The sequence below is a fragment of the Paroedura picta genome, chromosome 2, assembly GCF_049243985.1.
Source record: "Paroedura picta isolate Pp20150507F chromosome 2, Ppicta_v3.0, whole genome shotgun sequence".
Classification (NCBI taxonomy): Eukaryota; Metazoa; Chordata; class Lepidosauria; order Squamata; family Gekkonidae; genus Paroedura; species Paroedura picta.
The window spans coordinates 84,524,340-84,546,544 of NC_135370.1; the positions used below are offsets into that span (position 1 = coordinate 84,524,340).

General features: G+C 41.9%; 1 protein-coding gene across 2 annotated transcripts in view; it reads left to right on the plus strand.

Moving 5' to 3' along the window:
* EPS8L2 (EPS8 signaling adaptor L2) overlaps nt 1-22,205 on the plus strand; it is a 151,545-nt gene that overhangs the window by 59,868 nt on the left and 69,472 nt on the right. For both annotated transcript variants that reach the window (XM_077321379.1, XM_077321380.1), the window contains 2 exons: nt 2,991-3,054; nt 5,913-5,968. In XM_077321379.1, coding sequence (XP_077177494.1) covers nt 2,991-3,054; nt 5,913-5,968 — 120 coding nt within the window. The remainder of the gene's footprint in view (nt 1-2,990; nt 3,055-5,912; nt 5,969-22,205) is intronic.

The window sequence follows — 22,205 nt, forward strand, 5'->3', positions numbered from 1 at the left end:
CTTCCTCTTTCAAACTCTGCCAATAGATATTAATGACTCTGTGGTAAATAAATGGCAGTCTGAAATAAATAAGTTCATTTGGAACTATAAGAGGCCAAGAATTGCCTTTAGAATTCTACAAGATGACAAGAAGAGAGGGGGACAGGGCGTCCCAAATCTAAAATTATACCTACATGCGGCAACACTGACAGCAGTGGCAGACTGGATAATTGATCCAATGACAAGAGATTTGGTGTTGGAAAAGGCAGATAGTAAGCAAAGCTTCCATGAAATGCTCTGGCCCTCTTTGAAAACAAAAGGAAAGGAAAAACCCAAGGTCAGCTTTTGGACAAGATCCCTACTAAAGATCTGGAATAAATACAAAACAAGACTTTGCTCCTCATCATATTTACTGAAATCGCCAATAGAGGCGTATTTTTCCAGACAACAGCAAAGAAGAATAACATGCCCAATGTACAAGGACTTGTTAACGAGAACAGGTGAGCTCAAGAGTCTGCAAGAATTAAACAAAGAAGGATATGAGCTACGATGGATGGAGTATAACCAACTGAAAGCCAGACTAAAAACAGACTTTGAGATTCGAGTGGACAAAAACTCACCTCTTAGTGATTTTGAAAACATGTTATTGCTCAAAAAACCACACCTACAGGGCCAGATCTATAAACTTCTTTTGAAATACGAGACTGAGTCAGAACAAGTAAAGAATTGTATGATTAAATGGATGCAAAACCTGGGCTCCATAATTGGTATGGAGGAATGGGAGCGAGTTTGGACCAAAATTCCTAAACAAACTAACAGCCAAATTTTAAGGGAAAATTGGTATAAGATGTTTTATAGATGGTATATTACTCCAAAGGTCATTGCAAAAATCTCAGATAGGTTTGATAATAAATGTTGGAAATGTCATAAAGCAGTAGGTTCTTTTTATCACATGTGGTGGAATTGTGAAAAAGCAAAAAAGTATTGGGTTAAAATACATATGGTGTTACAGGAAATATTTAAAATGCGATACCCAATGAAGCCTGAATCTATGCTGCTAAGCTTCCACCCAAGTGCTTTACCTACTTCTTCTAGAATCTTCTTCTTCCATGCAACTACGGCGGCACGGTTGGTGTGGGCGAAGCACTGGAAGGCGACTGAGACTCCAACTATTTCTACATGGCTTGATAAATTAGCGGACTTAGCAAAAATGGCAAGACTCACCAACATGGTTAAGAAGAGATCTCCGAAAGAATATGATGAACAGTGGAGTGATTATTTGGACTTTCTTAAGAAAGACAGCAGTAACTGTTAGAGTAGGACCAATATGTAATGGGAACTGACTATATATCTCTTGAGATAATATCAGACTACATCAAGTATGATATACGTGTATTGATGACACTTATCAGCTGGTCGCTTTTTCTGTTTTTTGCTTTTCTGTTTTTGTTTTTTGCTTTTCTGTAAATGCTTTTTATAAGAACAAATAACAATAAAAACTGAATTAAAAAAAAATCTATTTTGAAAAACATATACAGTTACATAGAAAACCATATACAATTATAAAGAATACATGTATATGATACGTATATGGTATATATAGTCACATGAATATACAACTACAATTACAACTGCTGCTGCTGCTGCTGCTACTACTACTACTACTACTACTACTACTACTTCAATTTATTGCCCGCCGGTATTGGACAAGCTGTCTTGCAGTGGGTTACATAAAAATACCCCACAAACATACATTAAAAGTCCTTAATCCCCCATTAAAATAAGTATCCTAGCAGAAAAATTCTCTCCTGCCACTCAACCAACAATTTCCCCTCCCTGTGCCAAACAGATGCTCTGCCACTGAGCCACAGCCCTTCCTAATTATTTCTTCTATGTAATTGTGCAGGTTTCTCTATGTAACTATGAACATTTTTCAAAACAGATTTTTAACATCATTTTCACTTGTGGTAGATATGTACTACTTTTGTACTACTTCTGTTTTTTTGTAGTCAGCTAATATGCATACACTGCTTGTAACCATAATCTGAATATTAGTTGCATCAACAAACTGTGGCATGCTAAAGAGTCTGCAGTTGCTGTTTCGTTAAGATAAGAAATGGTTATGGGATTTCCGCCCTGAAAACTGGAAAAGTTGAGCCAGCCGTTGAAAAACCATCATATATAATAACAGGGCAAATACAACTGAGGTGGTTTATTTATGTATTTATGTATGTATGTATGTATGTATGTATGTATGTATTTATTTATTTATTTATTTTTGGGCGTGTATACCGCTGCTCCCCGACAGATCTTGCAGCGGTTCACATCATAGAATTCTAAAAACAATAAAATCCCAATTTACCCAATTTACACAATAAAACCGTATCACAAAGATGGCAGTAATATCCTTACCAATCCTTCCCACCTTGTTCAGGGTGGGGCCCTGATCTTCCTCTAGTGAGAGCGGGAGTTGGTCTGGTAGAACTTGGGATCCAGATACATCATTGTTTTGTTTGCTTTAGTTATGTTGTCATCTTTAATTGTAAAGGACAATGTGTGGACATATGTGTGCATGCATAAAGGTAGTGACAGAGACTGGTAATTTCAAAAGATCTGGTAGGCCATATAAGAGAAGTCTCAAGAGCCAGTGACATGTGCTAGCTTAGTCACTGCATGTAGGCTTACCAATCTCTAGGTGGTGGCTGGAGTTCTTATGGGATTACAATTCATCTCCAAGCGGCAGACCTGTAGAAAATGGCCGCTCTGGAAGGGGGGCTCTGTGGCATGATACCCCCTTAATGCCCCTCCCATCCCCTCCCCAAACCCTGCCCTTCTCAGGCTCCAACCCCTCCCAAACCAGATATTTTTCAACCCAGCCCTACTGGTGCAGTCTGTCAGGTCAAAGATAATAACATAGCTTACAAAGTATTCAAGTAAGCAACAAATCAGGTGAAAGAAACCTTGAATGCTGAACATGTTCTCCACAATTAACCTGTTCCTCTCTTTTACAGGTGGATGTCTTGAAAGCAGAATGAGCCAGAAAGGATCTACAAGCAGCCATCCTGGCTCTGCAAAGTAAGGCCCCTAAGCATATAAACCCTCCCAACACCTCCCACAGTTTTTTAAATTGTTCTTATTTCCCCCCAAAAGTACTATTAAGCTATATAACACCATTTCGAGGGCCAGGAGAAATATATGTGTATACTAGTTTATACTAGATGGTGCTACTGGTAGTGTGTAAATTGCCATTAAGTCGTAGTCCCAGAAAGGGGCTTTCAAAGCAAGTGAGAAATAGAAGTGGTTCGTCATTGCCTTCCTCTACAGTCTTCCTTGGAGGTTATTGTTGTTAATATTATTATTATTATTACTATTACTATTATTTAATTTATATCCCACCAGTCTCACAAGTGGCTTGTGACAAGTACCAATATAACAAGCCCCACATCTTTAACCGCTCCTAGCGGAGCGGATTAAATAATTCGTTAAGGGCCCCGAGGGCAGGCCCTGTCCGTGTTGAGGAAGGGCGCCAATAGGCCCCTTCCCCCGGACTGACAATTGGAGGGCCCAATTGGCAGGCGCGAACCCTACATGCAGTCCCTTGCCGCTGGACTGACTAATCTGGAGGTGTGAAGCGCCTCCCGATCCGCTCCCCTTCCTGCTCGCCCGCAGCTGCCCGGCCGCCGCCATTACCTGCCTTGGATCCGAGAGGGCAGGTCGCTGCCTCGCCTCCAGTGCCACCACAGGCCCAGGTAGGCGACGCCGTGGGGGGGGGGGCAGGACGAGCCGGATCCGGCTAGCGCCTGCTGCATTCAGAGTGCAGCGGGCTTATTTACTAGTAAAACTATAAAATTCTAAACAACAACGCTCTTTCGTGGCGTAACACCTATCCCCCAACCCTGCTCTCAGAGTGTATTCTTGTGCCGCAGACTTTAACCATCAAAATCCCAAGCATTCTAAACTTGGGCTGACCCTGTTTAGCTTCCAAGATTGATGAGATCAGTCTATACTACGCCATACCCTCCACTAGCTGAGTACTTCTTTGTAGATGAAGAAGTGTGCGTGTATATGAAAGCTTATACCTTGAATAAAAGTTTGTTGGTCTTACAGGTGCTACTGGACGCAACTTTTGTGTTACTTCTTATTAATTTAGAGGTCTTTACAGGTGACCACTCCTAAAGAACAATGGGTGCTACTTTCCCTTGAAAGCTACTGTCACTGTCCCCTGAATCACATAGCATGGCCAGTGCAGAAATATAGACTGTTTCCATGTCTGCAAAAAACAGTGCAATGGCTGCTTTAATGTCCTGCAGAAACAAGCATTTTACACTGAAATCTCATTATTCAGATGCATATCCGACCACATTCCCCGTTTACCATGTGTTTTGTGAATGATGCTAAGACCAGATTCCTCCTTCTCCCCTTGGAGAGAATTCATGTTTACCCAATGAAGAAGTTCAAGAGTCAGTTGGCTTCCTCCTTCGTTTCCCTCCTCAAATGATGATGCACCAACTCCAACCAATAGACTTCCTCTCTTCCCAATCTCCCCCCTCCCCTCCATATTTTTTTGTCTTTTGAACACAATTGTCATTCCAATTCTAATCCACAGTAGCATAAGACTCAGCTTCCTGGGGATGCTCCAGAACAGGGGTAGTCAAACTGCGGCCCTCCAGATGTCCATGGACTACAATTCCCAGGAGCCCCTGCCAGCAAAAGCTGACAGGGGCTCCTGGGAATTGTAGTCCATGGACATCTGGAGGGCTGCAGTTTGACTACCCCTGCTCCAGAAAGTTGAGAGTTGACTCCACACACCCTGCCTCCCCTCCCCCCCGCCTCTTCCTCCAGTATCTAAATGCATCGTATGATTTAAGATGCAATGGGGCACTTTATAAATTTCGTGCAGGAAAACATTTGTGTAATGGCAGACAACATGCTCCCCCCCCCCCCCCGTATGCATGGTGACTAAGGGCACAGGAGAAGACATGGGAACAAGCCAGCAGAAGGCACATTCCAGTGCCTGGCCACACTCACCCAGATGGGCAAATATTTGTGTCTCCCACATTGGAGTCTGCTCCCCCCGTCCCTCTCTGACCCTCCTTGAAGTGGGGGGGGGGGGTGAAGGGGAAGGCATTTTCCTCAGTTTGATCGCATTAGGACGCAATTGCATTATTACACATGCTTAGAGAAAAAAGAGAGGGCAGGATGGGAGATGGGACTTCCCACTCTCCTGACAGAAGAACAAAATGCATGCCACAAATGGAGTGTAGAAACCACAAACCAGGTGGTGCTTTGGGGTCTGCATTCAGAATTCAATGTGGTGAGAACATGCTGGGAAATCACAAGTGTGAAAACAGTCATAGTAAAGGAGCAGGGAATCTGAGGTGCCTATTTGCAGAGTTGCTAAACGTGCTATATAAGGGATAAAAGAAGGGCTGAAATGGAGTGAATGAAGAGAGGGAAATTTTTATGGAGGTTGGGGTTTATAGACTCCTAGACTTTGTCAATGCTTGCTCTGTGTGTAGAATCACTTGTGTGAACAGAAGGATGATTTACAAACAGGGAGAGCTAGCTGTGAACCGTGCTTCTGAAATGTATTACAGTCTTCCTTACCTGGACACTGAACCCACTAATGGGAGGGGTATTGGGTCCAGCATTCAAATAACTGTGGGATCTTCTGGGTCAGCTGTTAATTTCTATGTACGATAGGAGGGGTACAAGGAAATGCACAAACCCAAGGCCTGTTCTTGATCTCACAGTCAAGAGAAGAGGCAGGTAATCCCAGAATCCCCCTAAATCTCCAAAGGTTTATTGATTCCGCTGGCATAAAATTTGCATGTTAGTGCTGTTGAAATAAATGCTGAAATAAACACTGAGATATGTAAAATAGAAGGTGAGGCATATTCTTGATTGTTTCTTTGTCCTCTCTCCATTTGCAGTGGCAGCATGGGCAAAGCAGATGGAGCTGCCAAAATGAGTGCAAAAGATTTATATGGTAAGTCTGAAACACAATAAAGTGTAAAAATACAGAATGCTAGATCCACTGTTTTTTTTCTAGGAAAGGAGGAAGCATTACTCAAATATTATAAAATAATAATGGAGCTAGAAGCTACTCGTACTTGAGATACCACTAGGCTTCACCCTTACATAGTCTTTGAATTTATTAGGAAAATTAACCATCTATATACAGCTAGTCAGTACATATTCAGCTGGAGTGTCAGTGGATTTTGGAATGATACCTGGAGCATATCCATGTTCATGTTCTTGCTGGTCTGGAACTTCATCAGAGATCTGTGCTCGGTAACTTCTATGAATCTTTGTGATGACATGCTTCTAGCACAGAGCAGAGGATCTTTCTACATCCATAGACATCTGGAGATATTGCTGTGTTCAGATATAGTGAGTGCCAAGAAATTGACACGGTCCTTAAAAAAAAAAAAGAGTTTGAAAATTGCATTTCCTGGCACACATTCATTCTGAGGCACCATATAGATCCCCCAAAGTACATCTAGTGATGCATGCATCTTCCAAGTAACAGAGGAAGACCATTTCAGTTATATAGAAGGTTAATTCAGCTTGTTTAGGGCAAATTGTGCAATGTGCCAAGTGCTCTTTCGGGTCATCTTCAAAAGCAACCAGCATAACCTGTGTCAGAATATGCTCACTTTAGTGTTTAGAGATTGCAACTGGACCAATGTTTGCTTCTACTCTAAGGGGCTGGTAGGCTGGCTACTGCTATTTTGCGTTAGAATGATCACTGTCCCTGGGAAGCTATTGATTGGGCATCTGCAGATACAGCTTTAGCCTGGGCAGTGATAAGTTTCTGGTGCTGGAGAAGTCTCTTGCGAGTCCCTTGGACTGCAAAGCGAACAAACCGGTCAGTCTTAGAGGAGATCAGCCCTGACTGCTCCTTAGAAGGCCAGATCCTTCTAAAGGGATACACTGAGGGAAACTACAAAGACCTGGAAATGGTACTGTATGCAGTTGGGGTATCCAATGTTTTTGAGCCTGTGGCACTTTTATAATTCTGAGAACAGGGAATGGGAACCACCACAAGATGGCTACCACGGAGAGTTGAGGCCAGTTAGAAAATGGCTGCCATGGGGTACTGGGGCCAATTACAAAATGTTGGAAAGTTGCAAAGATTGTACTCCACCCTGAGATGACTGGTTCGAGAGGAGCAGTATATAAACTGAATAAACAAACAAATAGGCAGCCTTGTACTATGAAGTCTTTGGTTCCTGAGTTATGCTGCTTCAGTGAGGTGGAGAAAACCCAGGATTGGTTATTTGCTTTTGGAAAAAGGCATTTTGAGGGAGAAGAAATTTGGTAACAGGAGAACCATCGGTGGGTATCATGGTGCCCATGGGCATTGTGGCCAGAATCCCTGGTGTACAGGTTCTTTTTCTCCTGGGGAGTTCTAGCATATTATAGTGGCTCGCAGGGATCAGAAGTACAGAAACAGAAAACAAATATGCAGTCATGTTATTAACACCTTGGTTTAATCACCTTAAGCATTCTCCTATCCCTGATGGGGAAGAGAGATGGTAAAGCATATTTATGTATTTAGAAAGTAAATGCTGTATGCTCCGTGAACTGAATTTCCTTTTGATCTTCTGAGGGTAATAAGGGGCTATAATGTGGCTTTGTGTACTTCATTATATGAAAAACAGGGCAAACAAGGGATCACAGATAAAGTATCTTGTTTATCCAGTTCTTCATCATAAGAAGAATCTATTGTCTTGACAGAAATTTGGTTCTACAAGTCCGTAGAACTTCCAAAGAATTTTAATTGGCCAGAGGTCACATAGTTAGTTTTATTTTTGTGACCCTAATGAAATTTATTAGTTTCAGTGCTCACTGTGAGAACCATTGTTGACTAGTTGGAGGCATCAGTATTTTAAAACAAATACATTTACATAAATGTAAGTTGAAAAGAACAGGATCAATTTATTTATTTAAAGCCTTTTTATTCTGCCTTTCCTTCCAACCAAGGTTCACAAGGCAGTGAACATAAAAACATTACAAATTTGAATAATTAAAATATATAGCTAAAATACAAAATTCAATTAAAACATATAAACAACACCAGAAGGAGAGCCAAAAACCATTATGGGAGGTATGCCAGACAAAATTAAAGTCTTCACCGACTGGTGAAATACACTAATAGAAGGAGACAGAGAAATCTGTCAGTGGTGGGAGTTGGTGGTATACCTGGCCTGTTTGGAGTCTTGAAAGGATTACTTGTTCACACCTCCTCCTCCTCCTCTTCCTCCTCCTTGTTATTTTTTGCTGTCAAGTCACAGCTGATTTACAGTGACCCCCATACTAATTTTTACTAACTAAAATTAGCCCAAGCATCACAAAATAGTGATCCTAAGCTTCACCAGACTAGATGTTAAGAAACACACTACCTCCCCCCAAGAAGGTGCCCCCATCCTCCCTTGTTTCCAAAGGACTAAATTCAAGCCAGAGAATCTCTGCAGTAGAAACTGAATGGGGTGTGTTTCTGCAAGTTCAGTTCGATCACAGAATACCTAGTGCCGTTATGGCAATGCCAGCTCAACAGGACTGATGTCAAGTACAGAATCACTGTCTAGGATGGGGGAGGGGGGTGGAAGCCCAGCAAAACTAGTGCCATGCACAGTATCCAGAAAACCCAGTGCCAGTGTGGCAGTGCCAGAAGACGTCAAGCACAGAATCAAAACATTGTATCTGTATCTGTATTATCATCATCATCATCCGCATCATCCCACCCTTTATGTTTAGATTCAGTTTCTATGGAAACTTAGTAGGATTAGTAAAATTAGAAAATGAGCTGCTTTAACTTACAACTGACAAGTGGAATGATCCAACTTGCAGCAGTGAGTGGTGGTGTTTTAGACTACAGTATCTGCAAGTTATCTACAGGATTGTTATTTATTTTTTTTGTCAGTATGCAACAAAGTTACCTACATGTTGTTTGACAGGTATGTCAATATGAGTCATTGTTGACCCAAACACCCCTCATATAAGGACATGAGGCAGCAAGTATGGGTTTAATTAGGTTATTTGAATGGCTGATTTGTCATAAGTATTAAAATATGCTAACATATTTTAAGGACAGGCTATTCTAGAAAGCTTCGTGGCTTCCCTTATTCATGCAAATCTGCCCTGGCTCCAACCTCAAATGCACATAAATCTGCTGAGGTGTCAAGCTTCATCCTCCTCCCCAGATGTTCCAGAAGTCACTCCCAGGTTTGGGAGAATGCTGCTCAACACCAAGATCAGTCCTTCCCAACCCCCTCCCCTCGCAAGACATATGAAGGTTTGTTCAGGAAATGGCCCTCCATATCACCTCATGCCTCAGCCTGCTTGTCAGCAATCCCTACCTATTCTGAGCAAGCTGCCCTATCACCGCCAAGCCAGTTGTGGCCTAACCACAGGCCCATTTGAGAACCAGGCCCCTAGGAGCATTGTGAAATATGGGAAGCTGGTTGGCAGCAGCAGTCGCTCACTCCCACCATCTCCAGGGCTCAGGAAATCAGATTCTAGTTGTAGTGGCCTCGGTCCACCTTACTTAGGGCAAGGGCTGCCCCTTGCTTGGCCCCAGCAGAGGGGGGAGGGAGTTGACAGTGATTCTGAGCTCCCGTCCAGAATTTGCCTTTGCTGCAAATGGCCTCCTCTGCTGGAGGTTTAAAGGTAAAGGTAAAGGTATCCCCTGTGGAAGCACCGGGTCATGTCTGACCCTTGGGGTGATGCCCTCCAGCATTTTCATGGCAGATTCAATACGGGGTGGTTTGCCAGTGCCTTCCCCAGTCATTACTGTTTACCCCCCAGCAAGCGGGGTACTCATTTTACCGACCTCGGAAGGATGGAAGACTGAGTCAACCTTGAGCCGGCTGCTGGGATTGAACTCCCAGCCTCATGGGCAGAGGTTCAGACTGCATGTCTTCTACCTTACCACTCTGCGCCACAAGAGGCTCGAACTTAATTTATTGACTAAAGTGCTGAACAGAGTACCTGTTCATTTGATATTAGCTACAAGAGATTGATAGAAAGAAATAGGACATATTGTGCACTCTTTGGTTGATCATTGTACAATAGTTCTAGGTGTGAAGCAGATAATCCTGAGAGCTTGGAAATCTAAGTGCCCGTCCCTTCAGTTTCCTTTCACCCTTTGCACCTTGTCTTAGTCATCTCAGATTGATAGTAGATACTTGGAACAGTAATTCACACATGTACACAGGCTGTTAATGACTTTGGGGGGTGAGTTTCCTTGGCACAGGCAAGAAATAGGAGGGAACAATACAAGGTTTGCTTTAATCTTTCTTTGGAGGGAAGATCCCTCCCTTTAAACTATCAACTTTTCATTGCACAGCATGTCTTGAGATGTTCCAAGGACTTTAATCCAAACATGCTTCATGATGATAGCAGAAACTGCAAATGAGATTTAAACATAGAAACTATCCATCATATTTTCAGTGATTCACAAACAAGATATTTCCTAGTGGTTAAAAGAACATTCAAATTGGGTAAGAGAACTTAGCTATTCAGAGAAGTTAGTTATGAATTTGCTGTACTCTCCATTATTGAGAATAGAAAGTAGCTAGTTCAATGCCAGATGGAAGAAAATGAGATTCCTCAGGCAGAGCTGGAAATTACAGTAGAATTATGACTAGCTTAGTATTTACCACTCCTTCCTGTTACTGATAGACTTTAGAAGGGAGTGAGATGTGCCTCTGTATTCTCATATTGAATCCTTTCCTCTTGCATTTTGCATCTGCTCGACCTTACTAATAAAATGTACTTGCAAAAGATGTATATAATGGTAGGTACTGTGCCCATATTCTGTGAAGTCTTGAGCAAATGCCAGCCATTTCCTTTTGCAAAGCTAGATGGAAGGGTATTTTTGTTGTTGTTTTGCTGTGTCCCAGGATAAAAAAAGGAGTGCTGGCAGAAAATTTCACAACCAATAGTATACACAGAGTCTATTTACCTTATTCCATTTCTTCATAGTGGTAGTGAGAGGATAAATGCATTAATGGCTGTGAAATTCCCAGAGTTTTATGGTTTAAAAAATGGGTTGATCTAGAATCACTAAACCAAATGGAAAAATGTAAAGTTCTCTGACAGCTTGACCAATTGTTATATATTGAAAATGTAAATAGTAAACTGTGCTTTGCTATCATTGCTGTATCATTTTCCCCTCCTGATTTCACCAATATACATTGTGCCTTGTCTTCCATTATTATCCAATATAGCACAGAGGTTGTATGATCAGTGAGCCAGAAAGTCTCCATTCAGATCTTGGCTTTGCCAGATTTTATGGATGGGAAGAGTTGTGTGATCTTCATCTTGGCTGTTTGAACCCTTATAAAAAGCAGCAATTTACTGAGCCTATACTTTACAGGGTGGTGGCAAAGATCATTTAGATAATGTACTAAGTACTTTCAGCATTCTAAAGAAATATGTGGATTTTGATGACATATGTACAACCTTTCTCACATATTGGGACTGCAGAGAGAGGAAATATAACAACCAGTCATTTTTTCAGAATCTGCTCCCATAGTAGAAACAAGAGCCAATGAATGACCCTTCATCCTAGTGGCATGAATGAATGAACTGCCTTTCCCCTAGCATAAATAATGCTTCTCTTCTATTGGGGTCATGAATTCTCTTTGCCTTTGACAGCTAAACCTCAAGGATCTCATGTGCTAAACCCCGTATAATAGAAGAGATGCCAAAAGCACTTGCCATAAGATCCCTTGGCTTTACAGGTAAAGCAGGTGGCTTTACAGGTACAGCCGGCAGTTATCGGGTTGCTGCCTCATTCAATGTACAGCTGCCAGCTGAATAAATGTTAATGTGAGCTATGAATAAATAAAGCCACTTCTCTCCTTACTGGCTTCAGTTCTGAACCAAGCTGAAAGGACATTGGAGGGAAATCCATTGTATTCTTGGCAAGCTCAAAGAATGTCTGGAGAGGAAGTACTTCAGAATAATTAGTAGTTTACACAACAAGCTGATTGCTGCCTTTTCTGTCACATTAGCAGCAGGGCCCTTCTTTGACTGATGAATGTTTTGCAAGGCTTCAGAGACTAATACTGAGAGGTTTATTCTCCGAGTCCTTACAATGTTCAGCTCCGAACAACTATTTGTTTTAAAGTTTTGAACCAAGACTGATCTCAGCACCGCAAACATTTTGTATTCTAATGTCAGGCATAAGATAATCAGGAAGCTAAATCAGGCCCACAAGGTAGAAGGCACTGAGGCAAATTATATGTAATCTGTCGCATCAGCAGGTGCTGTATGAAAGTGACTGGCGCCCTGTGCTGTAACGGGGAGAGTGTACCACCTATGGTCTTCCCGGACATGTGGTTGCCCTTTCGGTTAAATAGAATAATGCATGTATTTTCCAGCTTTAATATGTAGAAATGCATACCCTCAAAAATTGGTTTTTCAATCACATACCAAAGCTGGAAAATATGTAGAATAGCAATATCATGTATGATTCTTTTCCCAATATTATACACATATGCATACTAGCAGTAAAGCCTGTTGTAGAAAACATATCACAGACTCTAGGCCTCCCACGCTCCCTTTCAATACTTCTTCCCAGCCTGCCAAGTTAGGGGGGAATCCTGAAAGGGAATAGTCAGGCAGACTGACTATCAAGTGATCATACAGCTGCAAATCTGTCATGATCAGCTATAATGCAGGGGTGGAGGGGGGGGACCTGGCAACCATGACTGGGAGTGTTTAAAGGCTTCCAGAACCCCCTCCCCATATTATAGCTGGACAGCCCCACAGGCTGTCAGAATCAGCTGTCACACAGGGATCATATAACTGGGAAGGTCTCCACCTCTGGGGGGCTTTCAGCTCCCTATTCTTGCTGGGGTCCAGCTTTCATTCATGGACTCTGTTAAGAGCTTGGCAGTCTAGCTTGACTCCTCTTTGCCCATGGACATGCAGTTGTCAGCAGTGGCAAGTACGGTGATTTTCAATTTGCGCCAAGCCCAACAACTGTCTCCAAATGGTAATTCATGCCATGGTGACCTCCCACCTTGACTCCTATCATTTGCTGTATGTAAGGCTGCCCTTGAAGGTGCTCTGGAAGCTACAGACAGTCCAGAATGCAGCAGCAGGACTGCTGACAGGTTTCCTTGGAGAAGTCATATCTATTCTGCCTAGAAACAGCTGCCCTGTTTGCTGATTGAGTTCTGGATCAAATTCAAGGTGTTGGTGATTATCATTGAAATTCTAAACAGCCTTTATATCTGGTAGACTGTCTCTTCCAATAAGCCCCCCCCCCCCCGCCCTAGTTTGAGTCCTTAAACTCTCAACTTGCTTGTGGGACCTGGTTCCCAAGACATTTGCTTGGCATCCACAGGGACAAGGGTCTCCTTTGTGGAGGAACCAGCTGTCAGACGATACATGGGCTGCTATGTAGACTCCTTTTTAGTTTTTTGTGTTATATTTTAGACTGAGATTTTAATATTTTGTTGTTAGCCAGATCAAGACCACCTGGCAGTGAGAGGCAGCGTATAAAATAAATATATTCTCACAGATGGAGGTTTTAAATTTGTTAAATTGCCCCCACAATATATAGAAACTTGAATTTGGTGATGCCCAGATTTAATATTCAAAAGATTTAAAATTGGATATTTTAATCTTTCTCAGTCAAAACTGAACCTTACGCATTTGTTTAGTAAGCCCAGACTATGGATTCCATCATTACCTTAACCCCCTCAGGTGTCCTAATTCCTGATTCCCACTAAGTAGTGAAAGGAGATATCAGTTTGGATCCAGCACCATTAAGCTACATGAAAGCTGGGTCATAAGAGCACTTTAAATGGCTCTGAGCTGTGTTGTGAGTTGCCTTTTTGGATCAGACTCAGCATATGACAGGATCAATAACCTCTACATGTCCTTAATGGTCTTTGCACAAATGTGATAGATGGATAAACTGTTGGCAGAGAAACTGTTACTCCCCACCTGTTCCTGTTATAATGTGCAGGGAGTTTTTGTTGCTGGTTAATTAATCTCCTTCAAAAGATGTAAAATAGACAAAACTTGGGACATGAAGTCTGCCCCATAGATGCATCTTAATTTTGTATTATCTGCTACTGCATGATTTAATTCTTTGCTGCTTATGTTATTTGGAAGTTATAAATATATATATATGCATCTCAGAAAAAGGATGACGTGATAGTCTGGGAAAGTTCCCCTTTCACACAGTCTGGTAAACTGGAAGAAGAGGTTTTTTTAAATACGCCCTACTTTTCACAATCTTCTAATCTGTAGAACCAGGTTTAATTCCCCACTCCTCCACATGCAACCAGCAGGGAGACTTTGGGCCAGTCACAGTTCTCTCTCAGAGCTCTCTCAACCCGACCTACCGAGTGTCTTTGTAGGGGAGGAAGACAAGGCAATTGTAAGCTGCTTTGAGACTCCTTCGGGTAGTAAAAATTGAGATACAAAAGAACTGCTTTTCTTCTTCTACCCAAAAGAGTCCCAAAGCAGCTTATAAACACTTCCTTTCCTCTCCCCATAACAGACACCCTGTGAGGTAGATGGGGCTGAGAGAGCTCTAAGAGAATAGCTCTAAAAGAACTGTGACTAGCCCAAGAACACCCAGCTGGCTGCATGTAGATGAGTGGGGAATCAAACCCTGTTCTCCACTGCCAGTTTTTGACCATTATATCATGATAGCTGTCAGTGAGACGCAGCCTGTAATGTAAGTCCAGCAATTTTTTCATGGGCTTTGACTGTTCAGGGTGAGGGGAGAGGCCATCAGCTATCACCAGGGAAGCCAACCCATTTACTAGCTCCTATTGCCCTTCCAGCCTGCTGTATCCACTATTCAAATGACATGTCACATATTTGTTCATTCAAATAGGCATTTGGATATAAATGATAAATCACCCTTTATAGCTTGTTGCAAATATTCCTAACAAACACACATTTTCCTTTTGTGCTCTTGGTATCTGAGGCACGTATAATAGAAGTGGCACATTTTGGGATGTCACTTGGCTCATAGTCAGAACTGACCAATTTGAAGCAGACACCACACTCTGACAGTACCTGTGTACCTTACCTGTGAAAAACACACCAGGTGATGGAACATTGGGTTAAGAATTGACTGACTGTGAGGAAGATCATTTGACACAAGAAGCTGTATGTAACCCAAGAAAGGTTTTAGTATTGTAACAGTACACTGTAGGCTAGTGTGTGGGACACAGTAATTCCCACGTGCCTGTCTGGTATCAAAACAGATGCTCCCTGAACACTTCACATCTTCTGGTGCCTTTCTTAGCTGTGAGCCATCTAGACTGATTTTGGGGCTTATTATAGAACCATCTATCCATCGCCTGCAATCCACAATCCAGACTGCTGCAGGCATACTGTAGTGAGTGTCCAGCAGACCAGTGCCTTCAGAAGTTTAAAGCTTCCAGTCTGGGTTCAGTAGGACCCACTTCCAGGTGAGTATGCTTAGAGCAGGCATTGTGTCCAACCTGAAAGCAGATGTTTCTGCTGAAGTGAAGGGTAGCGATCCATGTGCCCATGCACAGCATTCTGTGAGTCATTTCACTGCCTCAGTGGCCTAGGAAAGAACTCTGAATGCAACCTTTTAAAGTCCATTCAAGTATATTTATCTTGTAGAGATACTGCATTTATGATATCCCCTTCTATAAACAAGCAAATATTTGCTAATAAACAGTTATTTTATTTGAGGGACTGTATGATTTGCTGTTATATGTGTCTGTGAGTGAATGTATGAGACAGAGAGCTGATTAAATTAATCAAGAGTCCAGTAGTACTTTAAAGACTAATAAACATTGTTGCAGCAGAACAAATTAAGAGTTGGCACCTTTCAGACCAAAATTTATTCTGCTGCTTCAGACCAACAGGGTTACCCACTTGAAACATTGTTGCATACTTTTTTCTGAATCAGAGCTTAAGTCATTGGGTGCAATTACCATTTAAAATGTGTTATTGTCTCCCATTCCTTTTCCTTTAGCAACTGTCCTAATGGTGGGGGTTACTGGAAAGGGCTATGCCTCAATAGTAGAGCATCTACTTGGTACACAGAAGGTGTAGGGTTAATCCCCAGCATCTCTAGGTAAAAGTACCAGGCAGCCGATGATGTGAGACCCTGAGACCTTGGAGAGCTGCTGCCAGTCATAGACAGTATTGGCCCCATGGCCTGATTCAGTATAAGGCAGTTTAATGTATTCATGTATGGGTCATCTTCATTGTCGCTACATAAGACTGCAATCATTTACAGTACACACATAGGGAAAATCCAAGCCTCTATACCTGTTCTGCTGGGTTAGCCTTACCTGCCTTTCTTTAGTTGCCATGCATCTCCCCGTGTTTGGGATTCTTTTTTGCCACTTTTGTGGGTTTTTCGGATGCCCCTCTGAGCCCACTTTGAAAGCCACAATTTGAATTTGGCCTCTCCTGTATGCCTGATATTTGGCTGGGAGGATCTCTTTAGAAAATAGTGCAATCCCTGAGAAGGTCATTCCACTTGCATGGCATTCCAGAAATACATTTGCCATTAAAACCAATGGAAATCTCTTGGGATAGATTTGAGAACTTATTGGCTGCTGCCTCTTGTGCTTTTCCTGTTGTATTGCTGTCTGTGGTTTTAATGGGTATTTTATTGGGGTTTTAAACAGACTTTTGTAACCTGCCACAAGTCGTATGGGAGTGGCGGGTAAGAAATCTAATATGTAAGTACATAAGTAAGTAAGTAAGTAAATAAGTAAGTAAGTAAGTAAATAAATAAATAAATAAATAAATAAATAAATAAATAAATAAATAAATAAATAAATAAATAAATAAATAAATAAATAAATAAATAAATTGGAATGAACAGGGGTAATAATGACTAAAATGAAAAGTAGAAGAGAATGGTGAGAGATACTTCTGAATAAACCTAGTGGGAATGGGGCTGAAAGATTCCTGATATGTCAAGACCAATCTGTCCTTATCAACCACCTCTCAGGGGGAAAAGTCTATGAGAAGACTGAAGCTATGCAATTTCCTAGCATATAAGAATGGTAATAAGCCTCTAAGAGCAGAGCACTCTTGGCCAAGAATTAAGTTGCTGCCCATGAGGCCCTTGTTGGGTGCCAGAGACCCTACACATTACTAATCATTGAAACCTAACCAATTGCTTCAGAAATAAAGAATGATTATTCAGATTTGCATGGAAATGTCACAGGTTTTACTTGTTGCTTTTAGTCTCACTTCTATCATGAACATTTTGTTTACATATTTTACCGAGAGACTAGGATCTGGGAGATCCAGGTTTTAATCCCTACTCTGTCAAAAGGCGACTGGGTAAGCTTGGGCCAGCCAGATATTATCAACATAGCCTAACTCACAGGATTGTTGTGAGGATAAAATTGAGGAGAGGAGAATGACTGGGTCCTCAATGGGAGGGAAGGTGGAGGTGTAAATTAAGTAAATCCTTTTCTTTACTCTGTAGTCTGTACTTCTTTGGGTGTGTGTGTGAGAGAGAGAGAGACAGCTGCCAGACTGGGCCCAGTTTCACAGTCAGGAACCTGCAAGGATGGGGGGGGGGGGGATCTCAGTTTCCTCTGTATTCCTCCTTCTCTACTATTTCTTCTCTCTTCTTCTGGCAGCCTCCATTTAATCATCTTTTCCTGATTCCTTGTCTTTTCCACACACCAACCTTTTATGTTTATTTGTTTCATTCATACGCTGTCATTCTCCACAATGGGGATGTAGCTTACAGCATTCTCCCCACCTCCATTATACCGAGAGTGTGTGCCGGGTCCAAGGGTCACCCAGTGAGCACTGTAGCAGAGTGGGGATTCAAAACTGGGTCTTCCACATCATAGTCTGAAACTCTGACTGCTACACAACATTGGCATTTATGGGTGGGTTACCTGTTGCATAAAATTGTGCCATGCAGTTTATTAAGGCCTTTTTTTAACTGTGTAATCCTATTGTATTCTTATCCCTTTTTGTAGGGTGCTTTTTAGAAAGGGGGGTGATATTTTCCCCTGTGTGTATTGAGTTGCAAATATGCTTTACTAAATTACAGTAAATAACAAGCTCTTTCTTGGAGGGCTTCCTTAATAGGATATGTTCTGATCTTTCATTTCTTGTCTGCAATTGGTTGCAAGGATGGTTCAGTCTAGCATTCCACATGGCATTAATATAATGTTCTATTTCACATCAATTAATATAATGCTGTAAAATCTGACAATGCTTATTCTGAGTCCCGTTCACCAATGATTGCCTTTCATCCTACAACTTTCCTTTTAATTGTTTTACAACCCAGTTTATTGCTTCCTGCCCTCCTGCAGTGCTGACATTCATGAAACAGTTGTTAATTATCAGTTCTTCATTGGAGGAAGGGTATGGTTGCCAGCCTACTGGTGGAACTTGAAGAACTCTGGGAGCTCAACCACTCTCTCCCCAACCCCCGATCCCTGGCCCGAAAAAGGTTGGGGACCACTACATGGAACAAGAAATGCCAAATGTTCAAGTTGGATTCAGAAAAGACACTAGAGGTTATATTGAAAATTTATGTTAGGTTATCGAAGCTTATGAATTTCAGAAGAAAATCAGTTTGTATGGATTATAGCAGAGATTTTGACTGTGTCCACCTTACCCAATATTGCAGTCCCAATGCTTGAATTTGGGGTTATCTGTGAAATTTAAAGAGGTAGGAGATGGCTCACAAATCTCTGAATATATGCCTAGTTGTGTCTTTACTGTCCGTCAGCTCTTTTCTTATTTGTTTTGTACGTGGCATCTGAGTGCTACATTTATATGAATGTAGAAAGACGTGATTGTTTTTTTTTTTTTTTAAGTGCTCAATTCTCCCAGAACATTCTCATTTGTATGCGTGCTTATTCGGACAATCTCCCTGAGAAAGTTGGATTTGGTGTAGATGTAAGTTAATGGAATGGTGCCACTGGAATGTCTAAGGCATACTAATTCCAGATTCTCTCTCCCCCTTTCTGCCTCAGTTTTGAATAACTCTATTGTTGGTCCCAATATCTTAGCCACTACCATTTCAGTTTCTCCTTTCAAATTCATTTCTCCACCTTTGATAGAGCTTCATATTATTATCTGGTCTCTTCTAGTACGGAATTTCTCTCAGCAGTAAATTTTTCTGTTAAAATTTCCATTCCTCCCACTCCATTTTAGTAAGGAAGCATTTTAGTAAGGAAGTTTTTCCTTCTGAAAAATTAAACAATTGGAAAATATATCCGATGTGCTGCAGTATTGATCTGAATATGTCTCATGATCAGTGGAGGTGACCTTCTGCTTCCTTATAATCCCTATGGTACCACTTAGCAATGAAGAACCATGGTAATAAATAATAGGCAGAATAATTTTATAAAGAGTCCTTCTGGCAGATTATTTGAGATTTATTTAGTAAACACAAATCATTCCTTCTCCAAATCATAGGTCATTTCATCTGCCTTATTGTCCTGGTTCTACACAGGAATAATGATATGTCAGTCAGTGACAGTTTTTGGAACTTGGGAAGGCCTATTAGCAGATGCAAAACTACATCTAAAAGGTTTAAAGATGCAGGTAGATGCAAGGACTGCCAACAACTACACAGACTGTCTAGAAGGTCCTAGGCAAAAGATTTCTTCTGGGTCCCCATTCACAGCACCCAGACTGAACCCAAATGTCATATAAAGAGCAACCTTCAAGGTGACCAAGAGTATTGGCCTTGTAACCTCCCCATCTCCCTTCTTGACAGCCCTGTGCACCAACACAACCCTAGCAGCAGCCTGGTCCATCTTGCTGTGTTGCTTGCCAGCTGCAGTTTGCCTATAAAAGTTTACTGTCATGTCACGCTGGCTCTGATTATAGTTGGAAAGCCTATAGGGCAAAGTTGTCACTCCCCTCACACTTTTCCACCAAGTTCTGTGCCAGGCAATAACTGTGTACAATAGTGCTCTGCTCTGCTTGACATTGGTGGCTGCACCTGCATAATAACTCTGCTCCATGCTCCAGCATGCTGTCTGGATTTGCTTGCCATTCCAGCTCTCTCTGCGTCAGACATGTGATCTTACACTAGTATTACATTTGCACCGTGGATGCAGGGAAGGCAAAAGACACTTAAAGTGTTATTTGTAAAGAGTTCACACAAGTAGGGATGGGCAAAATGTAGCTCATGAATTAAAGTTCACCCTGAATTTGGGCCAGATTGTGGTTTGCAAAGTGCTGTTTGTGGAAGAGTACCTGGCACAAACATTTAACAAACTTTGGTGTTTTTTGTAACTATTTGTGGTGATTCGTGAATCGATATATTTCGAAATACATTTTAGTCACTGTCTCCACTCAATTAAATGGTTCACAAAACTTCATGGCAATGGTGGGGCAGAATACTCCAGCCTTGAGAATACCAATAGGAGCCCTCCAAAGCTTCACAGGCACTGCTGGCTGCCAATAACAAACTTTCCATTCTTCTCTATGAGATCAGAATACTATATATATATATATATAGGGTCATTCCACACAGCGCTAATGTTGCTGAAGTCTTACCATTGTGTAACGCTATTTTTTTTTTACGTTACACACGACGTCGTACACAATCTGCAACACATTGGTGGATTCCCCCTAAAAAAAATGCTAGACTCTTGAGAACAACCTGCAACACATCCGAAAAAACATGTGTATTCTCCATGTAGTGGTAGCAAGCATATCCCTCCCTAAGCTCTCGCACCCGAGCTTCTGGTGTCACGATTGCCATTTTTTCCCTCCACAAGCAATTGTCTGTAAAGTTTCCAAGCACAATACAGCCCCCTGTTCGACACTGCCTGTAATTTCGGCCAGAAATTGCACGGAGAGGGGGGGGATGTTTTTTCTACTTTAAGAGCATGTAAACGATTAAGCACCAGCTCCCACGCCAGCGAAAAAGGTCTTTCTGAAACATCGAATGAACAAATATACATTGCTACAGGTGTTTTGGGGTTTTTAAAAAACAGTTCTTAAAGGGAAGCAGGAACGCAACAGTTAATTGGCTGTTCTGTTTGATTGACAGCCAGGGGCGGGAGGAAGCACGGAAAAATATCGCCTCCTTTGTTGCGATTTTGGCGAGATCAGAAACTTGTGCGTTATGAGAACAGCACTAGTGGGAGAGCCTTTTTTTCGATAGAAACGGCTGCATGCATTACCGAGGCCTACCACTTTTGATTGCAGTGCTTTTCAATAGCGCACAGATTTACACACATATATATACATATATACACACACACACACATACACATACACACACCCCTGCTGAGGTTTTAGGTTTAGGTAGACTCAGGGCTATGAGTTACCACATCTCCCTGCCCATGCCAAGTAGAGGGATTTAGCTAGTAGATTTCTTGCTGAGGACCCACATTGTGATTTCTCTCCCCTGCTGGGGCTTGAGGGTCTTAGGGCTCTGCCCAAGTGAAATTTCCCCCTGAGTCTGGCATCACTGGCTTGTCTTTTCCAGAGACAGCAATGGAGAGACATTCTTTGGGCATCTGTAGCTGGATCTCAGAAATGTTATCTGGACAGATTGTAGAGGAGCAAGGAACAGGGTGAGATTCCCTGGTCATTTAGTGTGTGTAGCCTGCAAGGGGTCCATTCTATGCCCTTTTGAACCTGTTCCTGTCATTTCCCCCAAAAGCATTTTTCTGGCTTGACCTTAGTCCTGTTGGGTTTGCAGTGCCACAGTGGCACTGGTTCTACTGGACACACTGCAATGGTTTTGCTGGGCTTGCAAAAATGCTCACCATATTCAGTTTCTATTGGGAGATTCTCCAGTTTGTCCTTAGTCCATTGAAAACAATGGAGGATGGAGAATCTTTTTGGGAGGCTGTAACTCACACTCTGTAAATCCAGTCCTCACTAAACTTGGCAGGCAGATAGAAGAGAGTCACTTGGATATCCTCTGTATGTTTGATGTGTCTAGCATGCCAGGTGGCATCCTATCACATCTGTCTGGCACAAGAAAGCTTGTGACAGTCCATGGTTAGTGAACCAGCCATCTCATAAACCAACCATGTCATGAACCATTAACTCAACCATGTTTTCCTGGTCTGTGCCTATCCCTACACAGGATAAGCTGTGGCTTAGTGGCTGGACATCTGCTTTGTGAGTGGGAAAGTCTCAAGTTCAATCCCCAGTATCTTCAGTTAAAAAAGATCAGGTAGTCAGTGATGTAAAAACCTTCAAGAGCTAACTGTCAATCAGAGTAGAAAATACTG